The sequence below is a fragment of the Panulirus ornatus genome, chromosome 32 (assembly GCF_036320965.1).
Source record: "Panulirus ornatus isolate Po-2019 chromosome 32, ASM3632096v1, whole genome shotgun sequence".
NCBI classification, from domain to species: Eukaryota; Metazoa; Arthropoda; class Malacostraca; order Decapoda; family Palinuridae; genus Panulirus; species Panulirus ornatus.
In genome coordinates this window covers 11863318-11888168 of record NC_092255.1, presented here as the reverse complement: position 1 = coordinate 11888168, position 24851 = coordinate 11863318, and the positions used below count along the sequence as shown (strand labels likewise).

The window sequence follows — 24851 nt, the reverse complement described above, 5'->3', positions numbered from 1 at the left end:
TATGTATGATTCATGGTGAGGTGCCTGAGGATTGGCGGAATGCTTGCATAGTGCCATTGTACAAAGGCAAAGGGGATAAGAGTGAGTGCTCAAATTACAGAGGTATAAGTTTGTTGAGTATTCCTGGTAAATTATATGGGAGGGTATTGATTGAGAGGGTGAAGGCATGTGCAGAGCATCAGATTGGGGAAGAGCAGTGTGGTTTCAGAAGTGGTAGAGGATGTGTGGATCAGGTGTTTGCTTTGAACAATGTATGCGAGAAATACTTAGAAAAACAAATGGATTTGTATCTAGCATTTATGAATCTGGAGAAGGCATATGATAGAGTTGATAGAGATCCTCTGTGGAAGGTTTTAAGAATATATGGTGTGGGAGGCAAGTCGTTAGAAGCAGTGAAAAGTTTTTATCGAGGATGTAAGGCATGTGTACGTGTAGGAAGAGAGGAAAGTGATTGGTTCTCAGTGAATGTAGGTTTGCAGCAGGGGTGTGTGATGTCTCCATGGTTGTTTAATTTGTTTATGGATGGGGTTGTTAGGGAGGTGAATGCAAGAGTTTTGGAAAGAGGGGCAAGTATGCAATCGGTTGTGGATGAGAGAGCTTGGGAAGTGAGTCAGTTGTTGTTCGCTAATGATACAGCGCTGGTGGCTGATTCATGTAAGAAACTGCAGAAGCTGGTGACTGAGTTTGGTAAAGTGTGTGAAAGAAGAAAGTTAAGAGTAAATGTGAATAAGAGCAAGGTTATTAGGTACAGTAGGGTTGAGGGTCAAGTCAATTGGGAGGTGAGTTTGAATGGAGAAAAGCTGGAGGAAGTGAAGTGTTTTATATATCTGGGAGTGGATCTGGCAGCGGATGGAACCATGGAATCGGAAGTGAATCATAGGGTGGGGGAGGGGGCGAAAATTCTGGGAGCCTTGAAGAATGTTTGGAAGTAGAGAACATTATCTCGGAAAGCAAAAATGGTATGTTTGAAGGAATAGTGGTTCCAACAATGTTGTATGGTTGCGAGGCGTGGGCTATGGATAGAGTTGTGCGCAGGAGGGTGGATGTGCTGGAAATGAGATGTTTGGGGACAGTATGTGTTGTGAGGTGGTTTGATCGAGTAAGTAATGTAAGGGTGAGAGAGATGAGTGGAAATAAATAGAGTGTGGTTGAGAGAGCTGAAGAGGGTGCTTTGAAATGGTTTGGTCACATGGACAGAATGAGTGAGGAAAGATTGACCAAGAGGATATATGTGTCAGAGGTGGAGGGAACGAGGAGAAGTGGGAGACCAACTTGGAGGTGGAAAGATGGAGTGAAAAAGATTTTGAGTGATCGGGGCCTGAAGATGCAGGAGCGTGAAAAGCGTGCAAGGAATAGAGTGAATTGGAACGATGTGGTATACCGGGGTCTACGTGCTGTCAATGGATTGAACCAGGGCATGTGAAGCGTCTGGGGTAAACCATGGAAAGTGTGTGGGCCCTGGATGTGGAAAGGGAACTGTGGTTTCGGTGCATTATTACATGACAGCTAGAGACTGAGTGTGAACGAATGGGGCCTTTGGTGTTTTTCCTAGCGCTACCTCGCACACATGAGGGGGGAGGGGGTTGTTATGCCATGTGTGGCGAGGTGGCGATGGGAACAAATAAAGGCAGACAGTATGAATTATGTACATGTGTATATATGTATATGTCTGTGTGTGTATATATATGTATACATTGAGATGTATAGGTATGTATATTGTGCGTGTGTGGACATGTATGTATATACATGTGTATGTGGGCGGGTTGGGCCATTCTTTCGTCTGTTTCCTTGCGCTACCTCGCTAACCCGGGAGACAGGGACAAAGCAAATTATAATATATATATATATATATATATATATATATATATATATATATATATATATATATATATATATATATATATATATATATATATATATATGTATATATATATATATATATATATCTGGGGATAGGGGAGAAAGAATACTTCCATGTATTCCCCGCGTGTCGTAGAAGGCGACTACAGGGGGCGTGGGCGGGGGACTGGAAACACCTCTCCCCTCTCCATGTATTTAAATTTCTAAAAGGGGAAACAAAAGAAGTCATGCGAGGTGTGTGCATTCTCCTCGAAGGCTCAGATTGGGGTGTCTGAATGTGTGTGGATGTAACCAAGATGAAAAAAGGAAAGATAAGTAGTATGTTTGAAGAAAGGAATCTGGATGTTTTGACCGAGTGAAACGAAGCTCAAGGGTAAAGGGGAAGAGTGGTTTGGGAATGTTTCGGGATTAAAGTCAGGGGTTGGTGAGAGGACAAGAGCAAAGGAAGGAGTAGCAATACTCCTGATGCAGGAATTGTGCGAGAATGTGATTGAGTGTGAGAAAGTTAATTCTAGATTGAAGTGGGTAAAATTGAAAGCATATGGTGAGAGATGGGTGATCATTGGTGCCTATGCACCTGGGCATGAAAAGAAAGATCATGAAAGGTAAGTGTTTTGGGAGCAGCTTTGATGCACGAGACCGGGTTATAGTGATGGGTGATTTGAACGCAAATGTGAGTAATGTAGCAGTTGAGGATATAATTGGTGTATATAGGGTGCTCAGTGTTGTAAATGAAAATAGTGAAGAGCTTGTAGATTTTTGTGCTGAAAAAGGACTGGTGATTGGGAATACCTGGTTTAAAAAGAGAGATGTACATAAGTATACATATGTAAGTAGGAGAGATGGTCAAAGTGTGTTATTGGACTACGTGTTGATTGATAGGCGTGTAAAAAAAGACTTTTGGATGTTAATGTGCTCAGAGGGATGCAGCTGGAGGCAAGTCTGATCATTATCTTGTGGAGGCGAAGGTGAAGATTGGTAGAGGTTTTCAGAATATAAGAGAGAACGTTGGAGAGAAGAGAGTGGTGAGAGTAAATGAGTTTGGAAAGGAGACTTGTGTGAGGAAGTACCGTGAGAGATTGAATGTAAAATTGCAAAAGATGAGAGCAAATGACGTAAGGGGAGTGGGTGAGGAATGGGATGCATGTAGGGAAGCAGTGATAGCTTGCGCAAAAGATGCATTTGGTATGAAAAAGGTGGAAGGTAGGAAGATTAGAAAGGGTAGTGAGTGATAGGATGAAGTAAGATTGTTAGTGAAAAAGAAGAGAGATGTACATAAAAGAAAGAGGCAAGAGATCAAGAGAAAGGTGGAAGAGGTGAAAAAGAGGGTAAATGAGAGTTGGGGTGAGAGAATGTCGTTAAATTATTTTGAGAATAAAATGATGTTCTAGAAGGAGGTAAATAAAGTGCGTAAGACGAGGGAACAAATGGGAGCATCGGTGAAGGGGTCTAATGGTGAGGTAATAACAAGTAGTGGTGGAGTGAGTATTCTGAAGGTTTGTTGAATGGTAAGAGTGGCAGATATAGGGTGTTTTGATCGAGATGCTGTGCGAAATGAGAGGGTCAGAGAGAATGGTTTAGTTAACAAAGAACAGGTAGTGAAAGCTTTACGGAAGATGAAAGCCGGCAAGGCGGAGGGTTTGGATGACATTGCCGTGGAATTTATAAGAAAAGGGGGTGACTGTGTTGTTGACTGGTTGGTGAGGATATTTGATGTATGTATGGTTCATGGTGAAGTGCCTGAGGATTGGCGGAATGCATGCATAGTGTCATTGTACAAAGGCAAAGGGGATAAAGGTGAGTGTTCAAATCATATAGGTATAAGTTTGTTGAGTATTCCTGGGAAATTATATGGGAGAGTATTGATTGAGAGGGTGAAGTCATGTACAGAGCACCAGATTGGGGAGGAGCAGTGTGGTTTCAAAAGTGGTAGAGGATGTGTGGATCAGGTGCTTGCTTTGAAGAATGTAAGTGGGAAATACTTGGAAAAACAAATGAATTTGTATGTGTAGCATTTATAGATCTGGAGAAGGCATATGATAGAGTTGATAGAGATGCTCTGTGGAAGGTATTAAGAGTTTATGGTGTGAGAGGTAAGTTGCTAGAAGCACTGAAAAGTTTTTATCGAGGGTGTAAGCCATGTGTACGTGTAGGAAGAGAGGAAAGTGATTGGTTCTCAGTGAATGTAGGTTTGCGGCAGGGGTGCGTGATGTCTCCATGGTTGTTTAATTTGATTATGGATGGGGTTGTTAGGGAGGCGAATGCTAGAGTTTTAGAGAGAGGGGCAAGTATGCAGTCTGTTGTGGATAAGAGAGCTTAGGAAGTGAGTCAGTTGTTGTTCGCTGATGATACAGCACTGGTGGCTGATTCGTGTGAGAAACTGCAGAAGCTGGTGACTGAGTTTGGTAAAGTGTGTGAAAGAAGAAAGCTGAGAGTAAATGTGAATAAGAGCAAGGTCAATAGGTTCAGTAGGGTTGAGGGACAAGTCAGCTGGAAGGAAAGTTTGAATGGAGAAAAACTGGAGGAAGTAAAGTGTTGTAGACATCTGGGAGTGGATTTAGCAGCGGATGGAACCATGGAAGCATGAGTGAGTCACACGGTGGGGAAGGGGGCGAAGGTTCTGGGAGCGTTGAAGAATGTGTGCAAGGCGAGAGCGTTATCTCGGAGAGCAAAAATGGGTATGTTTGAAGGAATAGTTGTTCCAACAATGTTATTTGGTTGGGAGACGTGGGCTATAGATAGGGTTGTGCGAAGGAGGGTAGATGTGTTGGAAATGAGATGTCTGAGGACAATATGTGGTGTGATGCGGTTTGATCGAGTAAGTACTGAAAGAGTAAGAGAAATGTGAGGTAATAAAAAGAGTGTGGTTGAGAGAGCAGAAGAGGGTGTATTGAAATGGTTTGGTCACATGGAGAGAATGAGTGAGGAAAGATTGACAAAGAGGATATATCTGTCAGAGGTGCAGGGAACAAAGAGAAGTGGGAGACCAAATTGGAGGTGGAAGGATGGAGTGAGAAAGATTTTGAGTGATCGGGGCCTGAACATACAGGAGGGTGAAAGGCGTACAAGCAATAGAAGAAACTGGAACGATGTGGCATACCGGGGTCGATGTGCTGTCAATGGATTGAACCAGGGCATGTGAAGCGTCTTGGGTAAACAATGGAAAGTTTTGTGGGACCTGGACATGGAAAGCGAGAGACTGTGTTGCTGATATAGATGATGGCTTCGTTAGTATTAATCAAACTAAATCTAGTGCGTTCATTGTAGAAGGATGTTTCATTCTTCTGATGCAGATTTAATTGCGGAGGATCGGACGGCCGGTATCATGACCAGAATGTAGGGGACAAGTTGTTGAAGCACGGCAATGACTTAGAGAATTGTTGAGAGGAAGACCCCGACTGGGGAAGTATTAAATGTTGCTGTTTATCAGATATGTGGTTTATTCAAACAACCGAGTAGTATGGACAATGAATTAAGAAACTCTATACAGGCTTTAGTAGAGGAATTACTCGCTAAATTCTGACGGATATTGAAGATGCGGTAAGTTGATACTAAGAGAAGTTTGATCCACACTCCTTTATTGTCTAGAAGGTAGTGGGAAAGATCTGAAGTGTAACGACCGACATCTTCCACAGAAAAAAAGAATGAGACTGAAACAGGCGAAAGAAGATTGTGTAAGAGATCTGATTTAGATTTGATGGAATCTGACCCTCTTTGAGAAAAGGCTTTATGACTCTTAAAAACGACGGTGGCATCACCTACATTGCAAAAACAGTGTAGTGTCATGAAGTCTTGGTGTGACGACACAGGACGGATCAGCATCATCAGGAGTATTGTAAGACTTTGCCGTTCTTCACAAGTTTGTCTCATGGAAGAGGTGGGGACTAGTTGTGGAGTGAGATTTATATGGAAGAGGTGGGGACTAGTTGTGGAGTGAGATTTATATGGAAGAGGTGGGGACTAGTTGTGGAGTGAGATTTATATGGAAGAGGTGGGGACTAGTTGTGGAATGTGATAAATCTCACACCCTGCGGGTCGATGCCTAGGACCCATCCCAGTACATGGTGGTTATTCCTACAACCTCGGGGATCAAGTGTGTCCGCTGCAGGAGACACCTTCCCAAGCATCGCTGACAGATGTAGACCCGAGTCTATAATGTATGTGTACTTTCTCTTCACCCAATTCTGAGTTTGTAACAAAAAAAGTGTACGGAAAATTCTCCTCTAAATGTTGTTAATATCTTGTTGAAGTCGGTACCGTGCATGATCACAGTAAATATCTTATATATCTAAATCAGACGATCAAAATCATCCATATATAATGAAGAAAAGATGCGACACACAAATGCTCTTCCTCCTTGTTTACACGCTCCTTGATTATGCTTTAGGAACCTAAACAGATTACAGGCGAGACGTACCATCTGTACTAACCAGATACATAATCAATGTTTCGTGCATGCCCTAAACATACATAAAAACAAAACAATACAAAAAAAGATAAGCAGTTGAGACGATGTAATATAGTGATTCTGATATGTAAATAAGGTTACGTGAATGCTCAATATTTGTCTTAAACACTTGGACTCATAAACTCTGATATGCTACAGGAACATGACGGATTGCTGTCTTTGCAGAGAAATGTTCTGGTAAACAAACAACCCACGGGCCTGACTCTGAGCAAGAGGCTTCTCCCGGAAAGGCTGTCACAACTCGGCTACACCACACACGCCATCGGCAAGTGAGTCTTCTCCTTCATCACTTCCTCAGTCGTCTACGTTCAGCGAAGAGAAAGGACGTAGAGTGTACTTATTATGCCTATTCGTATAATCATTGTCATGTGCTTTGTAATTAACAAAGTTTCATTATATATATATAAATATAAATATATATATATATATATATATATATATATATATATATATATATATATATATATATATATATATATATATATATATATATATATATATATATATATATATATATATATATATATATATATATATATATATATATATATATAATGAACAGGCCTGAACATGCAGGAGGGTGAAAGGAGGGCAAGGAATAGAGTGAATTGGAGCGATGTGGTATACCGGGGTTGACGTGCTGTCAGTGGATTGAATCAGGGCATGTGAAGCGTCTGGGGTAAACCATGGAAAGCTGTGTAGGTATGTATATTTGCGTGTGTGGACGTATGTATATACATGTGTATGGGGGTGGGTTGGGCCATTTCTTTCGTCTGTTTCCTTGCGCTACCTCGCAAACGCGGGAGACAGCGACAAAAAAAAAAGTTTGAATGGAGAAAAACTGGAGGAAGTAAAGTGTTTTAGATATCTGGGAGTGGATCTGGCAGCGGATGGAACCATGGAAGCGGAAGTCGATCATAGGGTGGGGGAGGGGGCGAAAATTCTGGGAGCCTTGAAGAATGTGTGGAAGTCGAGAACATTATCTCGGAAAGAAAAATGGGTATGTTTGAAGGAATAGTGGTTCCAACAATGTTGTATGGTTGCGAGGCGTGGGCTATGGATAGAGTTGTGCGCAGGAGGATGGATGTGCTGGAAATGAGATGTTTGAGGACAATGTGAGGTGGTTTGATCGAGTAACGTAAGGGTAAGAGAGATATGTGGAAATAAAAAGGGCGTGGTTGAGAGAGCAGAAGAGGGTGTTTTGAAATGGTTTGAGCACATGGAGAGAATGAGTGAGGAAAGATTGACCAAGAGGATATATGTGTCGGAGGTGGAGGGAACGAGGAGAAGTGGGAGACCAAATTGGAGGTGGAAAGATGGAGTGAAAGAGATTTTGTGTGATCGGGGCCTGAACATGCAGGAGGGTGAAAGGAGGGCAAGGAATAGAGTGAATTGGATCGATGTGGTATACCGGGGTTGACGTGCTGTCAGTGGATTGAATCAGGGCATGTGAAGCGTCTGGGGTAAAGCATGGAAAGCTGTGTAGGTATGTATATTTGCGTGTGTGGACGTATGTATACACATGTGTATGGGGGTGGGTTAGGCCATTTCTATCGTCTGTTTCCTTGCGCTACCTCGCAAACGCGGGAGACAGCTACAAAGCAAAAAAAAAAAAAAAAAAAAAAAAAATATATATATATATATATATATATATATATATATATATATATATATATATATATATATATATATATTATCCCTGGGGATAGGGGAGAAAGAATACTTCCCACGTATTCCCTGCGTGTCGTAGAAGGCGACTAAAAGGGGAGGGAGCGGGTGGCTGGAAATCCTCCCCTTTCTTGTTTTTTTTTAATTTTCCAAAAGAAGCAACAGAGAAGGGGGTCAGGTGAGGATATTCCCTCTAAGGCCCAGTTCTCTGTTCTTAACGCTAGCTCGCTAACGCGGGAAATGGCAAATAGTATGAAAATATATATATATATATATATATATATATATATATATATATATATATATATATATATATATATATATATATATATATACATATATATATATATATATATATATATATATATATATATATATATATATATATATATATATATATATATATATATATATATATATATGGATTTGTATGTAGCATTTATGGATCTGGAGAAGACATATGATAGAGTTGATAGAGATGCTCTGTGGAAGGTATTAAGAATATATGGTGTGGGAGGCAAGTTGTTAGAAGCAGTGAAAAGTTTTTATCGAGGATGTAAGGCATGTGTACGTGTTGGAAGAGAGGAAAGTGATTGGTTCTCAGTGAATGTAGGTTTGCGGCAGGGGTGTGTGATGTCTCCATGGTTGTTTAATTTGTTTATGGATGGGGTTGTTAGGGAGGTAAATGCAAGAGTCTTGGAAAGAGGGGCAAGTATGAAGTCTGTTGGGGATGAGAGAGCTTGGGAAGTGAGTCAGTTGTTGTTCGCTGATGATACAGCGCTGGTGGCGGATTCATGTGAGAAACTGCAGAAGCTGGTGACGGAGTTTGGTAAAGTGTGTGGAAGAAGAAAGTTAAGAGTAAATGTGAATAAGAACAAGGTTATTAGGTACAGTAGGGTTGAGGGTCAAGTCAGTTGGGAGGTGAGTTTAAATGGAGAAAAACTGGAGGAAGTGAAGTGTTTTAGATATCTGGGAGTGGATCTGTCAGCGGATGGAACCATGGAAGCGGAAGTGGATCATAGGGTGGGGGAGGGGGCGAAAATTTTGGGAGCCTTGAAAAATGTGTGGAAGTCGAGAACATTATCTCGGAAAGCAAAAATGGGTATGTTTGAAGGAATAGTGGTTCCAACAATGTTGTATGGTTGCGAGGCGTGGGCTATGGATAGAGTTGTGCGCAGGAGGATGGATGTGCTGGAAATGAGATGTTTGAGGACAATGTGTGGTGTGAGGTGGTTTGATCGAGTAAGTAACGTAAGGGTAAGAGAGATGTGTGGAAATAAAAAGAGCGTGGTTGAGAGAGCAGAAGAGGGTGTTTTGAAATGGTTTGGGCACATGGAGAGAATGAGTGAGGAAAGATTGACCAAGAGGATATATGTGTCGGAGGTGGAGGGAACGAGGAGAAGAGGGAGACCAAATTGGAGGTGGAAAGATGGAGTGAAAAGGATTTTGTGTGATCGGGGCCTGAACATGCAGGAGGGTGAAAGGAGGGCAAGGAATAGAGTGAATTGGAGCGGTGTGGTATACAGGGGTTGACGTGCTGTCAGTGGATTGAATCAAGGCATGTGAAGCGTCCGGGGTAAACCATGGAAAGCTGTGTAGGTATGTATATTTGCGTGTGTGGACGTGTGTATGTACATGTGTATGGGGGGGGTTGGGCCATTTCTTTCGTCTGTTTCCTTGCGCTACCTCGCAACCGCGGGAGACAGCGACGAGGTATAAAAAAAAAAAAAAAAAAAAAAAAAAAATATATATATATATATATATATATATATATATATATATATATATATATATATATATATATATATATATATATATATATATATATCATCCCTTGGGATAGGGGAGAAAGAATACTTCCCACGTATTCTCTGCGTGTCGTACAAGGCGACTAAAAGGGAAGGGAGCGGGGGGCTGGAAATCCTCCCCTCTCCTTTTTTTCTAATTTTCCAAAAGAAGGGACAGAGAAGGGGGCCAGGTGAGGATATTCCCTCAAGGTCCAGTCCTCTGTTCTTAACGCTACCTCGCTAATGCGGGAAATGGCGAATAGTATGAAAAAAAAAGAATATATATATATATATATATATATATATATATATATATATATATATATATATATATATATATATATATATATATATATATATATATTATTCCTTTATCATATTTTGTCGCTGTCTCCTACGTTAGCGAGATAGCGCAACGAAAAAGACGAAAGAATGGCCCAACGCACCCACATACAAATATATAATCATAAACGTCCACACATGCACATATACATATCTATACATTTCAACGTATACATATATATACATACAAAGACAATATACATAAGTACGCATGTACCTAATTCATACTGTATGCCCTTATTCATTCCCGTCGCGACTCCCCCCACGAAATAACAACCCCCTCCCCCCGCACGCTCGCAAGGTCGTGCTAGGAAAAGACAACAAAGGCCACATTCGTTCACACTCAGTCTCTAGCTATCATGCATAATGCACCGAAACCACAGCTCCCTTTCCACATCCAGGCCCCACAAAACTTTCCATGGTTTACCCCAGATGCTTCACATGCCCTGGCTCAATCCATTGACAGCACGTCAACCTCGGTATACCACATCGTTCCAATTTACTCTATTCTTTGCAAGCCTTTCACCCTCCTGCATGTTCAGGCCCCGATCGCTCAAAATCTTTTTCACTCCATCCTTCCACCTCCAATTTGGTCTCCCACTTCTTCTCGTTCCCTCTATCTCTGACACATATATCCTCTTTGTCAATCTTTCCTCACTCATTCTCTCCATTTGACCAAACCATTTCAAAACACCCTCTTCTACTCTCTCAACCACACTCTATTTATTACCACACATCTCTCTTACCCTTTCATTACTTACTCGATCAAACCACCTCACACCACAAATTGTTCTCAAACATCTCATTTCCAACACATCCACCCTCCTCCGCACAACCCTATCTATACCCCACGCCTCGGAACCATATAACATTGTTGGAACCACTGTTCCCTCAAACATACCCATTTTTGCTTTCTGAGATAACGTTATCACCTTCCACATATTTTTCAACGCTCCCAGAACCTTCGCCCCCTCCCCTTCCATCAGCTGCCAAATCCACTCCAAGATATCTAAAACACTTCACTTCCTCCATTTTTATTCCATTCAAACTTACCTCCCATTTGACTTGTCCCTCAACCCTACTGTACCTAATAACCTTACTCTTATTCACATTTACTCTCAGCTTTCTTCTTTCCCACACTTTACCAAACTCAGTCACCAGCTTCTGCAGTTTCTCACCCGAATCAGCCACCAGCGCTGTATCATCAGCGAACAACAACTGACTCACTTCCTAAGCCCTCTCATCCACAACAGACTGTATACTTGTCCCTGTTTCCAAACCTCTTCCATTTACCTCCCTAACAACCCCATCCACAAACAAATCAAACAACCATGGAGACATCACGCACCCCTGCCGCAAACCGACATTCATTGAGAACCAATCACTTTCCTCTCTTCCTACACGTACACATGCCTTACATCCTAGATAAAAAATTTTCACTGCTTCTAGCAACTTACCTCCCACACCATATACTCTTAATACCTTCCACAGAGCATCTCTATCAACTCTATCATATGCCTTCTCCAGATCCATAAATGCTACATACAAGTCCATTTGTTTCTCTAAGTATTTTTCACATACATTCTTCAGAGCAAACACCTGATCCACACATCCTCTACCACTTCTGAAACCACACTGCTCTTCCCAATCTGATGCTCTGTACATGCCTTGACCCTCTCAATCAATACCCTTCCATATAATTTCCCAGGAATATAAATATATATATATATATATATATATATATATATATATATATATATATATATATTTTTTTTTTTTTTTTCAAACTATTCGCCATTTCCCGCGTTAGCGAGGTAGCGTTAAGAACAGAGAACTGGGCCACTGAGGGAATATCCTCACCTGGCCCCCTTCTCTGTTCCTTCTTTTGGAAAATTAAAAAAAATTGAGAGGGGAGGATTTCCAGCCCCCCGCTCCCTCCCCTTTTAGTCGCCTTCTACGACACGCAGGGAATACGTGGGAAGTATTCTTTCTCCCCTATCCCCAGGGATAAAATATTCCCCAGGGATATATATATATATATATATATATATATATATATATATATATATATATATATATATATATATATATATATATATATTTTTTTTTTTTTTTGCTTTGTCGCTGTCTCCCGCGTTTGCGAGGTAGCGCAAGGAAACAGACGAAAGAAATGGCCCAACCCACCCCCATACACATGTATATACATACTTCCACACACGCAAATATACATACCTACACAGCTTTCCATGGTTTACCCCAGACGCTTCACATGCACTGATTCAATCCACTGACTGCACGTCAACCCCGGTATACCACATCGATCCAATTCATTCTATTCCTTGCCCTCCTTTCACCCTCATGCATGTTCAGGCCTCGATCACACAAAATCTTTTTCACTCCATCTTTCCACCTCCAATTTGGTCTCCCACTTCTCCATGTTCCCTCCACCTCCGACACATATATCCTCTTGGTCAATCTTTCCTCACTCATTCTCTCCATGTGCCCAAACCATTTCAAAACACCCTCCTCTGCTCTCTCAACCACGCTCTTTTTATTTCCACACATCTCTCTTACCCTTACGTTGCTTACTCGATCAAACCACCTCACACCACACATTGTCCTCAAACATCTCATTTCCAGCACATCCATCCTCCTGCGCACAACTCTATCCATAGCCCACGCCTCGCAACCATACAACATTGTTGGAACCACTATTCCTTCAAACATACCCATTTTTGCTTTCCGAGATAATGTTCTCGACTTCCACACATTCTTCAAGGCTCCCAGGATTTTCGCCCCCTCCCCCACCCTATGATCCATTTCCGCTTCCATGGTTCCATCCGCTGCCAGATCCACTCCTAGATATCTAAAACACTTTACTTCCTCCAGTTTTTCTCCATTCAAACTTACCTCCCAATTGACTTGACCCTCAACCCCACTGTACCTAATTACCTTGCTCTTATTCACATTTACTCTTAAGTTTCTTCTTTCACACACTTTACCAAACTCACTCACCAGCTCCTGCAGTTTCTCACATGAATCAGCCACCAGCGCTGTATCATCAGCGAACAACAACTGACTCACTTCCCAAGCTCTCTTATCCCCAACAGACTTCATACTTGCCCCTCTTTCCAAAACTCTTGCATCCACCTCCCTAACAACCCCATCCATAAACAAATTAAACAACCATGGCGACATCACACACCCCTGCCGTAAACCTACATTCACTGAGAACCAATCACTTTCCTCTCTTCCTACACGTACACATGCCTTACATCCTCGATAAAAACTTTTCACTGCTTCTAACAACTTGCCTCCCACACCATATATTCTTAATACCTTCCACAGAGCATCTCTATCAACTCTATCATATGCCTTCTCCAGATCCATAAATACTACATACAAATCCATTTGCTTTTCTAAGTATTTCTCACATACATTCTTCAAAGCAAACACCTGATCCACACATCCTCTACCACTTCTGAAACCACACTGCTCTTCCCCAATCTGATGCTCTGTATATGCCTTCACCCTCTCAATCAATACCCTCCCATATGATTTACCAGGAATACTCAACAAACTTATACCTCTGTAATTTGAGCACTCACTCTTATCCCCTTTGCCTTTGTACAAAGGCACTATGCACGCATTCCGCCAATCCTCAGGCACCTCACCATGAGTCATACATACATTAAATAACCTTACCAACCAGTCAATAATACAGTCACCCCCTTTTTTAATAAATTCCACTGCAATACCATCCAAACCTGCTGCCTTGCCGGCTTTCATCTTCCGTAAAGCTTTTACTACCTCTTCTCTGTTTACCAAATCATTTTCCCTAACCCTCTCACTTTGCACACCACCTCGACCAAAACACCCTATATCTGCCACTCTATCATCAAACACATTCAACAAACCTTCAAAATACTCACTCCATCTCCTTCTCATATCACCACTACTTGTTATCACCTCCCCATTAGCGCCCTTCACTGAAGTTCCCAAATATATATATATATATATATATATATATATATATATATATATATATATATATATATATATATATATATATATATATATATATTCATTATACTTTGACGCTGTCTCCCGTATTAGCGAGGTAGCGCAAGGAAACAGACGAAAGAATGACCCAACCCACCTACATGCACATGTATATACATAAACGCCCATACACGCACATATACATACCTATGCATCCAACGTATATATACATTTACATACACAGGCATATACATATATACACATGTACATATTCATTCATGCTGCCTTCATCCAGTCTCACCGCTACCTCGCCATACATGAACTGACACCCCCCTCCCCTCGCGCCCGCGCGAGGTAGCGCTAGGAGAGGACAACAGAGGCCACATTCGTTAACACCCAATCTCTAGCTGTCACGTGTAATGCACCGAAACCACAGCTCCCTTTCCACATCTAGGCCCCACAAAAATTTCCTGGTTAACCCCAGACGCTTCACGTGCCCTGCTTAGAATCCATTGACAGCACGTCGATCCCGGTATACCACATCGTTCCAGTTCATTTTATTCCTTGCACGCCTTTCACCCTCCTGTATGTTTAGGCCCCGATCGCTGAAAATCTTTTTCACTCCATCCTTCCACCTCCAATTTGGTCTTCCGCTTCTTCTTGTTCCCTCCACCTCTGACACATATATCCTCTTTGTCAATCTTTCCGCACTCATTCTCTCCATGTGTCCAAACCATTTCAACACACCCACTTTTGCTCTCATCCACAATTTATTTCATTACCACACATCGCTTTTACCTTTTCATTACTTACTCTATCAAACCACCTCACACCACATATTGTCCTCAAACATCTCATTTTCAACACATCTACCCTCCTCCGCACAATCCTATCTATAGCCTATCCCTCACAACCATATAATATTGTTGGAAGCACTCTTCCTTCAAACATACCCATTTTTGCTCTACGAGATAACGTTCTTGCCTTCCACACATTCTTCAACGCTCCCAAAACCTACGCCCCCTCCCCCCTCAGGCATTTCACCATGATCCATACATACATTGAATATTTTTACCAACCATTCAACAACACAATCACCCCCTTTTTTTAATAAATTACACAGTAATACCATCAAATACCGCAGCCTTGCCGGCGTTCGTCTTCCGGAAAGCTTTCACTACTTTTTCTCTGTTTACCAAACCATTCCCCCTGACCCTTTCACTTCGCACACCTCCCCGACCAAAATACTGTATATCTGCCACTCTATCATCAAACGCATTCAACAAACCTTCAAAATACTCACTCCATCTCCTTCTCACTTCATCACTACTTGTCATTGCCTCCCCATTTGCCCCCTTCACCGATGCTCCCATTTGTTCTCTTGTCTTACGCACTTTATTTACCTCCTTCCAAAACATCTTTTTATTCTCCCTAAAATCTAATGATATTCTCTCACCCCAACTCTCATTTGCCCTCTTTTTCACCTCTTGCACCTTTCTCTTGACCTCCTGCCGCTTTCTTTTTTACATTTCCTAGTCATTTGCACTCCTTCCCTGCAAAAATAGTCCAAATGCCTCTTTCTTCTCTTTCACTAAAAATCTTACTTCTTCATCCCACCACTCACTACCCTTTCTAATCTGCCCACCTCCTACCTTTCTTATGCCACATGCATCTTTTGTGTAAGCCATCACTGCTTCCCAAAATACATTCCATTCCTCCCCCATTCCCCCACTCGTCATTTGCTTTCACCTTATGCCATTCTGCACTGAATCTCTCCTGGTACTTCCTCACACAAGAGGTCATAGTGGTGCGCGTGATCTACTATATGCATAGAACCAAAGGAAAATGAAAGGCGTTAAGTTCCCAAGTGCACTTTCGTGTAATGATCACATCGTCAGGGGAGATACAAGAATAAGATGGAAGACGTAGATGAGTCAGTTGATATACAAGGAAGAGACGTAGCTTAAACGCCATTGGTGTACAAGCGTTACCGGATGGCGGTGCTTAGGTTTGTGTGTCATAGAATATCATATTATGTAAACAAGAAATGGAACTATTTACAAATTTTGCCCATATCAATGCTATTCAGTTTATATAGACCTACACTAATATCAATAACATAATTCTTTGTGTATTCAGTGATACGAGATTCCATGATATTAATTGTGGTAAAGGAGTTACAGTAAATAATTGAACTGGCGTTACTCCAGTCAATACAATGGTCATAATTTGTAACAGGATTAAACAAAACATTTGACTCTTGTCGAGTGTTCCTATAATATATTTATGCTGCTAAAGTCTAACATAAAGATCCATACCAGTCGGACCAACATTAAACATAGTACAACAGATGACCATGCTACTGCCTGTAGCACCACAGATGACCATGCTACCATCTGTAGCACCACAGATGACCATGCTACCACCTGTAGCACCACAGATGACCATGCTACCACCTGTAACACCACAGATGACCATATCACCACCTGCAGCACCACAGATGACTATACCTGCAGCATCACAGATAACCTACCACCTGTAGCGCTACCTGTGACTATGCTACCACTTGTAGCGCCACAGATGACCATACTACCACCCACAGCACCACAGATGACCATGATACCACCCACAGCACCACAGATGACCATGCTACCACCTGTAACACCACAGATGACCATATCACCACCTGCAGCACCACAGATGACCATGATACCACCTGCAGCGCCACAAATGGCCATTTTACCACCTGTAGCAGCACAGATGACCATACTATCACCTTTATCACTACAGATGATCATAGTGCCGCTTGCAGCACTACAGATGACCAAACTACCACCTGACACCTGTAGCACCACAGATGACCATACTACCACCCATAGCACCACAGATGACCATACTACCACCCATAGCACCATAGATGACCATACTACCACCCATAGCACCACAGATGACCATACTACCACCCATAGCACCATAGATGACCATACTACCACCCATAGCACCACAGATGACCATACTACCACCCATAGCACCACAGATGACCATACTACCACCCATAGCACCATAGATGACCATACTACCACCCATAGCACCACAGATGACCATACTACCACCCATAGCACCACAGATGACCATACTACCACCCATAGCACCACAGATGACCATACTACCACCCATAGCACCATAGATGACCATACTACCAGTTGTAGCACCACGGACAGACATGCCACCCATTGAATAACTGATAACACATAACACAACTTGAAGTTCCCCTCATAACCCACAGTGTATAGCATCAGGGATATCACTTAAGACAACTTGTGGCGCTCGTATCAAGTTGCTGCTCCCTCTCTAACCCAGTGAAGGAGATGCAATAACCTCGAATGCATTAGAAAAAACAATAATCCACCATAAGTAGTGACGTACATCTCAGGCAGGAATGGCTGTAGCGCCATTAACAGCTGATGCCTCCCAAAGTCCTACATATATTCACGTATCGCAAGGACGCAGTGGGAATGTTCTCTTCCCGGAAACCTTGTGTGATAATGGCTTTACTCCACCAACAATGCAGTACGCTAGGCAGGTATTAACATCACTTGTCATAATACATATAATGAATATGTTTTTCCCTCTTATTACATGTGGGTTATGTTTACTTGTGCAGTCAAAGACGGCTTATACAATATGTCTCCAGGAATTTGCGTTGTAATAACAATTTACCTCGACAGATGGCATCTCGGATTCTGCGACTGGGCATACGTTCCTACCTACCGAGGATTCGACACCTTCTATGGCTTCTATGTCGGCGGAGAAAAATACTTCACACATGATTCCATTGGTGAGCTTGAGAGAGAGAGAGAGAGAGAGAGAGAGAGAGAGAGAGAGAGAGAGAGAGAGAGAGAGAGAGAGAGAGAGAGAGAGAGAGAGAGAGAGAGAGAGAGAGAGAGAGAGAGAGAGAGAGAGTACCCAGGTAAGACATGTTAGTTTGTAACGAGATTATCTGCAGAGGGTCAAGAATATTCATTCACTTCTGCAATGTTTACGATAATTCACAGACTCTAGATGATCCCTCGTCTCTTATATGAGACTATCACTGGCATCTGTAACATTACTAGAAAACATAGTTTGATTATGTGTGAAGATGTATTTCCTCAAATTCTTGTTAAATATATATATTTTTCCAAGCTTCAACTCACTGATTACGTTTCTCGGACCGCTCTATAACCCTCTCTGCATAACTGTTATCTAATTTCTTTGTATCTTGTTAACGTCTATTAGCTCACCACGTAATCTGGCTATGGTGGTATCTTGCAGCTAACCTCCCCTCACCACCCATTTTTTTCTGGAATTTACTTAGTCCCATCTTGACCCCTTGTTATGTATAATTTCAGAGGTCAGACCTGCATTGCATACTCAAGATGTGGTTCCACTAGCGAGTTCTACAGGCTCAATATGGTGCTCTATGGTTTATAATGAAAGTTTCTGGCAAGGATTCCTGTCACACTGCTACTCTATCTAGCGCGTTTCAAATAATTCCCGGTCATGAATCCAAAGTCCTTATCCGACGGGACCTTTTCAATCACTTTTCCATTCATCCTGATCCTCAATAATATAAGATATACTACCTCCGTCTTCGGCTAATTTTGGTCCCCACTCTACGGACCAAGCTGACAGATTTACTGTCACTGAAAGTCAGTGAATACTTTTGAAATCTCTCTTCGTTATCGTCTCACGTTTTATATTTGTGTTGTAAGCTGTACAGTCAGAGACTTTGGCGTAAACAATGACAAAAACGGCCTTACATTATGACAACAATGGGTCGAGGAATAAACCTTCTAGGACGCCACTAGTTACACTATATATATTACTTAATCAAACCACCTCACGCCACATGTTCTCAAACATTTCAATTCCAACACATCCACTCATGCGTCGAATTCATACAACAGCACTAAGACTGCTATATCTTTTCGCGTACCCATATTCACCCAGATAACTCCCTCTCTTTCAACACATTCCTCAATGCTCTTAGAACCCTCACCCCTTACCCATCCTATGACCCACTAGATCCCAAGTAGAATCTAAAACACTATCTTCCAAATTCTCTTCCTTCAGATTCACATCCTATTGACTTGTCCCTCTTTACTACTAAACTTAATGACGTTGCTTTTACCCACATTTACTCTCAAGTTTCCCCTTTCACACACTCCAAACGCTGACACTAACTTCTGAAACTTCATACGCGTATCTGCCACCAGTACTGTGTCATCAGCAAACTACAACCGACGTAATGACTTCTCAGTTCTTTTTACAGACATACTTGTTCTTGTCTCGAAGACCCTTGCATGTACCTCCCTCACCACCTTATCCATAAATCAAACAGACTAGGTCACATTATACATCCTACCATAAAGCAACCTTCATCTGGAACGACTCACTCTCCTCTCTCCCTACTAGCACACTCGCCTTACACTTGATAAAAACTTCTTATTGCTTCTAGAGGCTTTCCTCTCGCGCCATATTTTCATATGACCCTCCACAAGGTATCAGTACTATCATATGCTTTCTCCAGATCTATAAATGTCATATATAAATTCTTCTGTTTCTCTAAGTATTTCTCAATCATTTGGTTAAAGGAAACAACTAATCCACACATCCTCTACCACTCCTGGAGTCGCATTGTTCCACCGCAATTTGATGATCTGTGTATGCTTTCACCCTCTCATTCACCACTCTCCCATACAACTCACTAGGTGCAATAGAAAAAACTTATGCCATCGAATTCTGAACACCTAATTCTATCCCCCCTTGCCCTTTTTACACTGGCATTCCGCCAGTCCTCAGGCACTTCACCATGATTTGTATGTACACTGAAAATCCTAAGTAACCAATCAGCAGCAAACACTCCATTAAAAAATTCGACTGCAATACCATCCACTCCAGCCGCTTTACCAAATTTTCTCTTACCCAAGACTTTTACCTCCGCTTATCTCTTCCACTCTGCACGCCTCCCAAACCCAAACACCCTACATCTGCCACACTATCATGAAAGATATTCATCAGTCCTTCAAAATACTAACTCCATCTCCTCACCTCACTGCCTCTAACCACTTCCCCATTTACTAATTCAACGATGCTCCTATTTGTTCTTCTCACACTATCAACCTCCTTCCAACACATTATCTTGTTCTCCCCAACGTTTTACGGTAGTCGATATATATATATATATATATATATATATATATATATATATATATATATATATATATATATATATATATATATATATATATATATATATATATATATATATATATATATATATATATATATATATATATATTATCCCTGGGGATAGGGGTGAAAGAATACCTCCCATGCATTCCTCACGTGTCGTAGAAGGCGACTAGAGGGGACGGGAGCAGGGGGTCAGAAATCCTTCCCTCCTTGTATTTTAACTTTCTAAGAATGGGAAACAGAAGGAGTCACGCGGGGAGTGCTCATCCTCCTCGTAGACTCAGATTGGGGTGTCTAAATGTGTGTGGATGTAACCAAGATGTGAAAAAAGGAGAGATAGGTAGTATGTTTGAGGAAAGGAACCTGGATGTTTTGGCTCTGAGTGAAACGAAGCTCAAGGGTAAAGGGTAAGAGTGGTTTGGGAATGTCTTGAAAGTAAAGTCAGGGGTTAGTGAGAGGACAAGAGCAAGGGAAGGAGCAGCACTACTCCTGAAACAGGAGTTGTGGGAGTATGTGATAGAGTGTAAGAAAGTAAATTCTCGATTAATATGGGTAAAACTGAAAGTTGATGGAGAGAGATGGGTGATTATTGGTGCATATGCACTTGGGCATGAGAAGAAAGATCATGAGAGGCAAGTGTTTTGGGAGCAGCTGAATGAGTGTGTTAGTGATTTTGATGCACAAGACCGGGTTATAGTGATGGGTGATTTGAATGCAAAGGTGAGTAATGTGGCAGTTGAGGGAATAATTGGTATACATGGGGTGTTCAGTGTTGTAAATGGAAATGGTGAAGAGCTTGTAGATTTTGGAAATGGTGAAGAGCTTGTAGATTTATGTGCTGAAAAAGGACTGGTGATTGGGAATACCTGGTTTAAAAAGCGAGATATACATAAGTATACGTATGTAAGTAGGAGAGATGGCCAGAGAGCGTAACTGGATTACGTGTTAATTGACAGGCGCGCGAAAGAGAGACTTTTGGATGTTAATGTGCTGAGAGGTGCAACTGGAGGGATGTCTGATCATTATCTTGTGGAGGCTAAGGTGAAGATTTGTATGGGTTTTCAGAAAAGAAGAGTGAATGTTGCGGTGAAGAGGGTGGTGAGAGTAAGTGAGCTTGGGAAGGAGACTTGTGTGAGGAAGTACCAGGAGAGACTGAGTACAGAATGGAAAAAGGTGAGAACAATGGAAGTAAGGGGAGTGGGGGAGGAATGGGATGTATTTAGGGAATCAGTGATGGAGTGCGCAAAAGATGCTTGTGGCGAGAGAAGCGTGGGAGGTGGGTTGATTAGAAAGGGTAGTGAGTGGTGGGATGAAGAAGTAAGATTATTAGTGAAAGAGAAGAGAGAGGCATTTGGACGATTTTTGCAGGGAAAAAATGCAATTGAGTGGGAGATGTATAAAAGAAAGAGACAGGAGGTCAAGAGAAAGGTGCAAGAGGTGAAAAAGAGGGCAAATGAGAGTTGGGGTGAGAGAGTATCATTAAATTTTAGGGAGAATAAAAAGATGTCGTGGAAGGAGGTAAATAAAGTGCGTAAGACAAGGGAGCAAATGGGAACTTCAGTGAAGGGCGCTAATGGGGAGGCGATAACAAGTAGTGGTGATGTGAGAAGGAGATGGAGTGAGTATTTTGAAGGTTTGTTGAATGTGTTTGATGATAGAGTGGCAGATATAGGGTGTTTTGGTCGAGGTGGTGTGCAAAGTGAGTGGGTTAGGGAAAATGATTTGGTAAACAGAGAAAAGGTAGTAAAAGCTTTGCGGAAGATGAAAGCCGGCAAGGCAGCAGGTTTGGATGGTTTTGCAGTGGAATCTATTAAAAAAGGGGGTGACTGTATTGTTGACTGGTTGGTAAGGTCATTTAATGTTTGTATGACTCATGGTGAGGTGCCTGAGGATTGGCGGAATGCGTGCATAGTGCCATTGTACAAAGGCAAAGGGGATAAGAGTGAGTGCTCAAATTACAGAGGTATAAGTTTGTTGAGTATTCCTGGTAAATTATATGGGAGGGTATTGATTGAGAGGGTGAAGGCATGTACAGAGCATCAGATTGGGGAAGAGCAGTGTGGTTTCAGAAGTGGTAGAGGATGTGTGGATCAGGTGTTTGCTTTGAAGAATGTATGTGAGAAATACTTAGAAAAGCAAATGGATTTGTATGTAGCATTTATGGATCTGGAGAAGGCATATGATAGAGTTGATAGAGATGCTCTGTGGAAGGTATTAAGAATATATGGTGTGGGAGGCAAGTTGTTAGAAGCAGTGAAAAGTTTTTATCGAGGATGTAAGGCATGTGTACGTGTAGGAAGAGAGTAGAGTGATTGGTTCTCAGTGAATGTAGGTTTGCGGCAGGGGTGTGTGATGTCTCCATGGTTGTTTAATTTGTTTATGGATGGGGTTGTTAGGGAGGTGAATGCAAGAGTTTTGGAAAGAGGGGCAAGTATATATATATATATATATATATATATATATATATATATATATATATATATATATATATATATATATATATATATATATATATATATATATATATATATATGTTTTTTTTTTTTTTTTTTTTTTCCAAAAGAAGGAACAGAGGGGGCCAGGTGAGGATATTCCAAAAAAGGCCCAGTCCTCTGTTCTTAACGCTACCTCGCTAACGCGGGAAATGGCGAATAGTTTAAAAAAAAAAAAAAAAAAAAAAAAAATATATATATATACATATATATCTTGGGACAGGGGAGAAAGAATGCTTCCCACGTATTCCCCGTGTGTCGTAAAAGGCGACTAAAGACGACGGGAGCAGGGGGCGGGAGCACCCCCCCCCTTTGTATTTTAGCTTTCTAGAAAGGAAAACAGAAGGAGGGGTCAAGCAGGGAGTGCTCATCCTCCTCGAAGGCTCAGATTAGGGTGTCTGAATGTGTGTGGATGTAACCGAGATGAGGCGAAAGAAGAGATAGGTAGTATGTTTGAGGATAGGAAGCTGGATGTTTTGGCTCTGAGTGAAACAAAGCTCAAGGGTAAAAGGAAAGTCAGGGGTTGGTAAGAGGACAAGAGCTAAGGAAAGAGTGGCACTACTCCTGAAGCAGGAGTTGTGAGACTATGTGATAGACCGTAAGAATGTAAATTCTAGATTGATTTGAGTAAAATTGAAAGTAGATTGAGAAAGATGGGTGATTTGGTGCCTATGAACTTGTCATGAGAAGAATGATCATGAGAAGCATGTGTTTTGGGAGCAGCTGAGTGAGTGTGTTAACAGCTTTGACGTACGAGACCGGGTTATAGTGATGGGTGGTTTAAATGCAAAGGTGAATAATGTGGCAGTTGAGGTTATGATATGTGTACATGGGGTGTTCAGTGTTGTAAATGGAAATGATCAAGAGCTTGTGGACGTGTGTTGAGAAAGAGAGATGTACATAAGTACACGTATGTGAGTAGAAGAGATGGTCAAAGGGCGTTATTGGATTACGCGTTTATTGATAGGCGTGTAGAAGAGAGACTTGTGGATGTTGATATGCTGAGAGGGGAAGCTGGAGGATTGTCTGATCACTATCTTGTGGAGGCGAAGGTGAAGATTTGTAGAGGTTTCCAGAAAAGAAGAGATGTTGGGGAGAAGAGAGTGCTGAGAGTAAGTGAGCTTGGAAATGAGACTTGTGTGAGGAAGTATCAGGAGAGATTGATTGTAGAATGGCAAAAGGTAAGAGCAAATGACGTGAGGTGAGTGGGTGAGGAATGGCATGTATTGAGGGAAGCGGTGATGGCTTGTGCAAAAGATGCATGTGATATGAGAAAAGCGGGAGGTGGGCAGATTAGAAAGGGTAGTGAGTGGTGGGATGAAGTAAGGTTGTTAGTGAAAGAGAAAAGAGAGGCGTTTGGACGATACTTGCAGGGAAGGAGTGTATATGACTGGGAGATGTACAAAAAAAAAAAAAAAAAAAAAGCGGCAGGAGGTCAGGAGAGAGGTGCAAGAGGTGAAAAAGGGGGCGAATGAGAGTTGGTGACAGAGGTGAGTGTTCAACTACAGATGCATAAATTGATGAGTATTTCTGGGAAATTATATGTAATGGTATTGATTGAGAGGATGAAGGCATGTACAAAGCATCAGACTGGGGAAGAGCAGTGTGGTTTTCGGAGTGGTAGAGGATGTGTGGATTAGGTGTTTGCTTTGAAAAATGTATGTGAGAAATACTTAAAGACCAGGTGTTTTTGTATGTAGCATTTATGGATCTGGAGAAGGCAAATGACAGGGTTGATAGATATAGGGCATACGGCGTAGGAGGCAAGTTGCTAGAAGCAGTGAAAAGTTTTTACCAAGGATGGCAGCCATGTGTACCTGTAGGAAGAGAGGGGAGTGATTGGTTCCCAATGAATGTCGGTTTACGGTGGGGATGTGTGATGTCCCCATGCTTGTTTGATTTTTTAATGGATGGGGTGGTTAGGAAGGTAAATGCAAGATTATGGAGAGAGGGGCGAGTATGCAGTCTGTTGTGGATGAGAGGGACTAATTCGGG

General features: G+C 41.7%; 1 protein-coding gene across 2 annotated transcripts in view; it reads left to right on the top strand.

The window, feature by feature from the left end:
- LOC139759047 (arylsulfatase B-like) overlaps positions 1-24851 on the top strand; it is a 143887-nt gene that overhangs the window by 41961 nt on the left and 77075 nt on the right. For both annotated transcript variants that reach the window (XM_071680953.1, XM_071680954.1), the window contains exons 4-5: positions 6494-6597; positions 17856-17965. In XM_071680953.1, coding sequence (XP_071537054.1) covers positions 6494-6597; positions 17856-17965 — 214 coding nt within the window. The remainder of the gene's footprint in view (positions 1-6493; positions 6598-17855; positions 17966-24851) is intronic.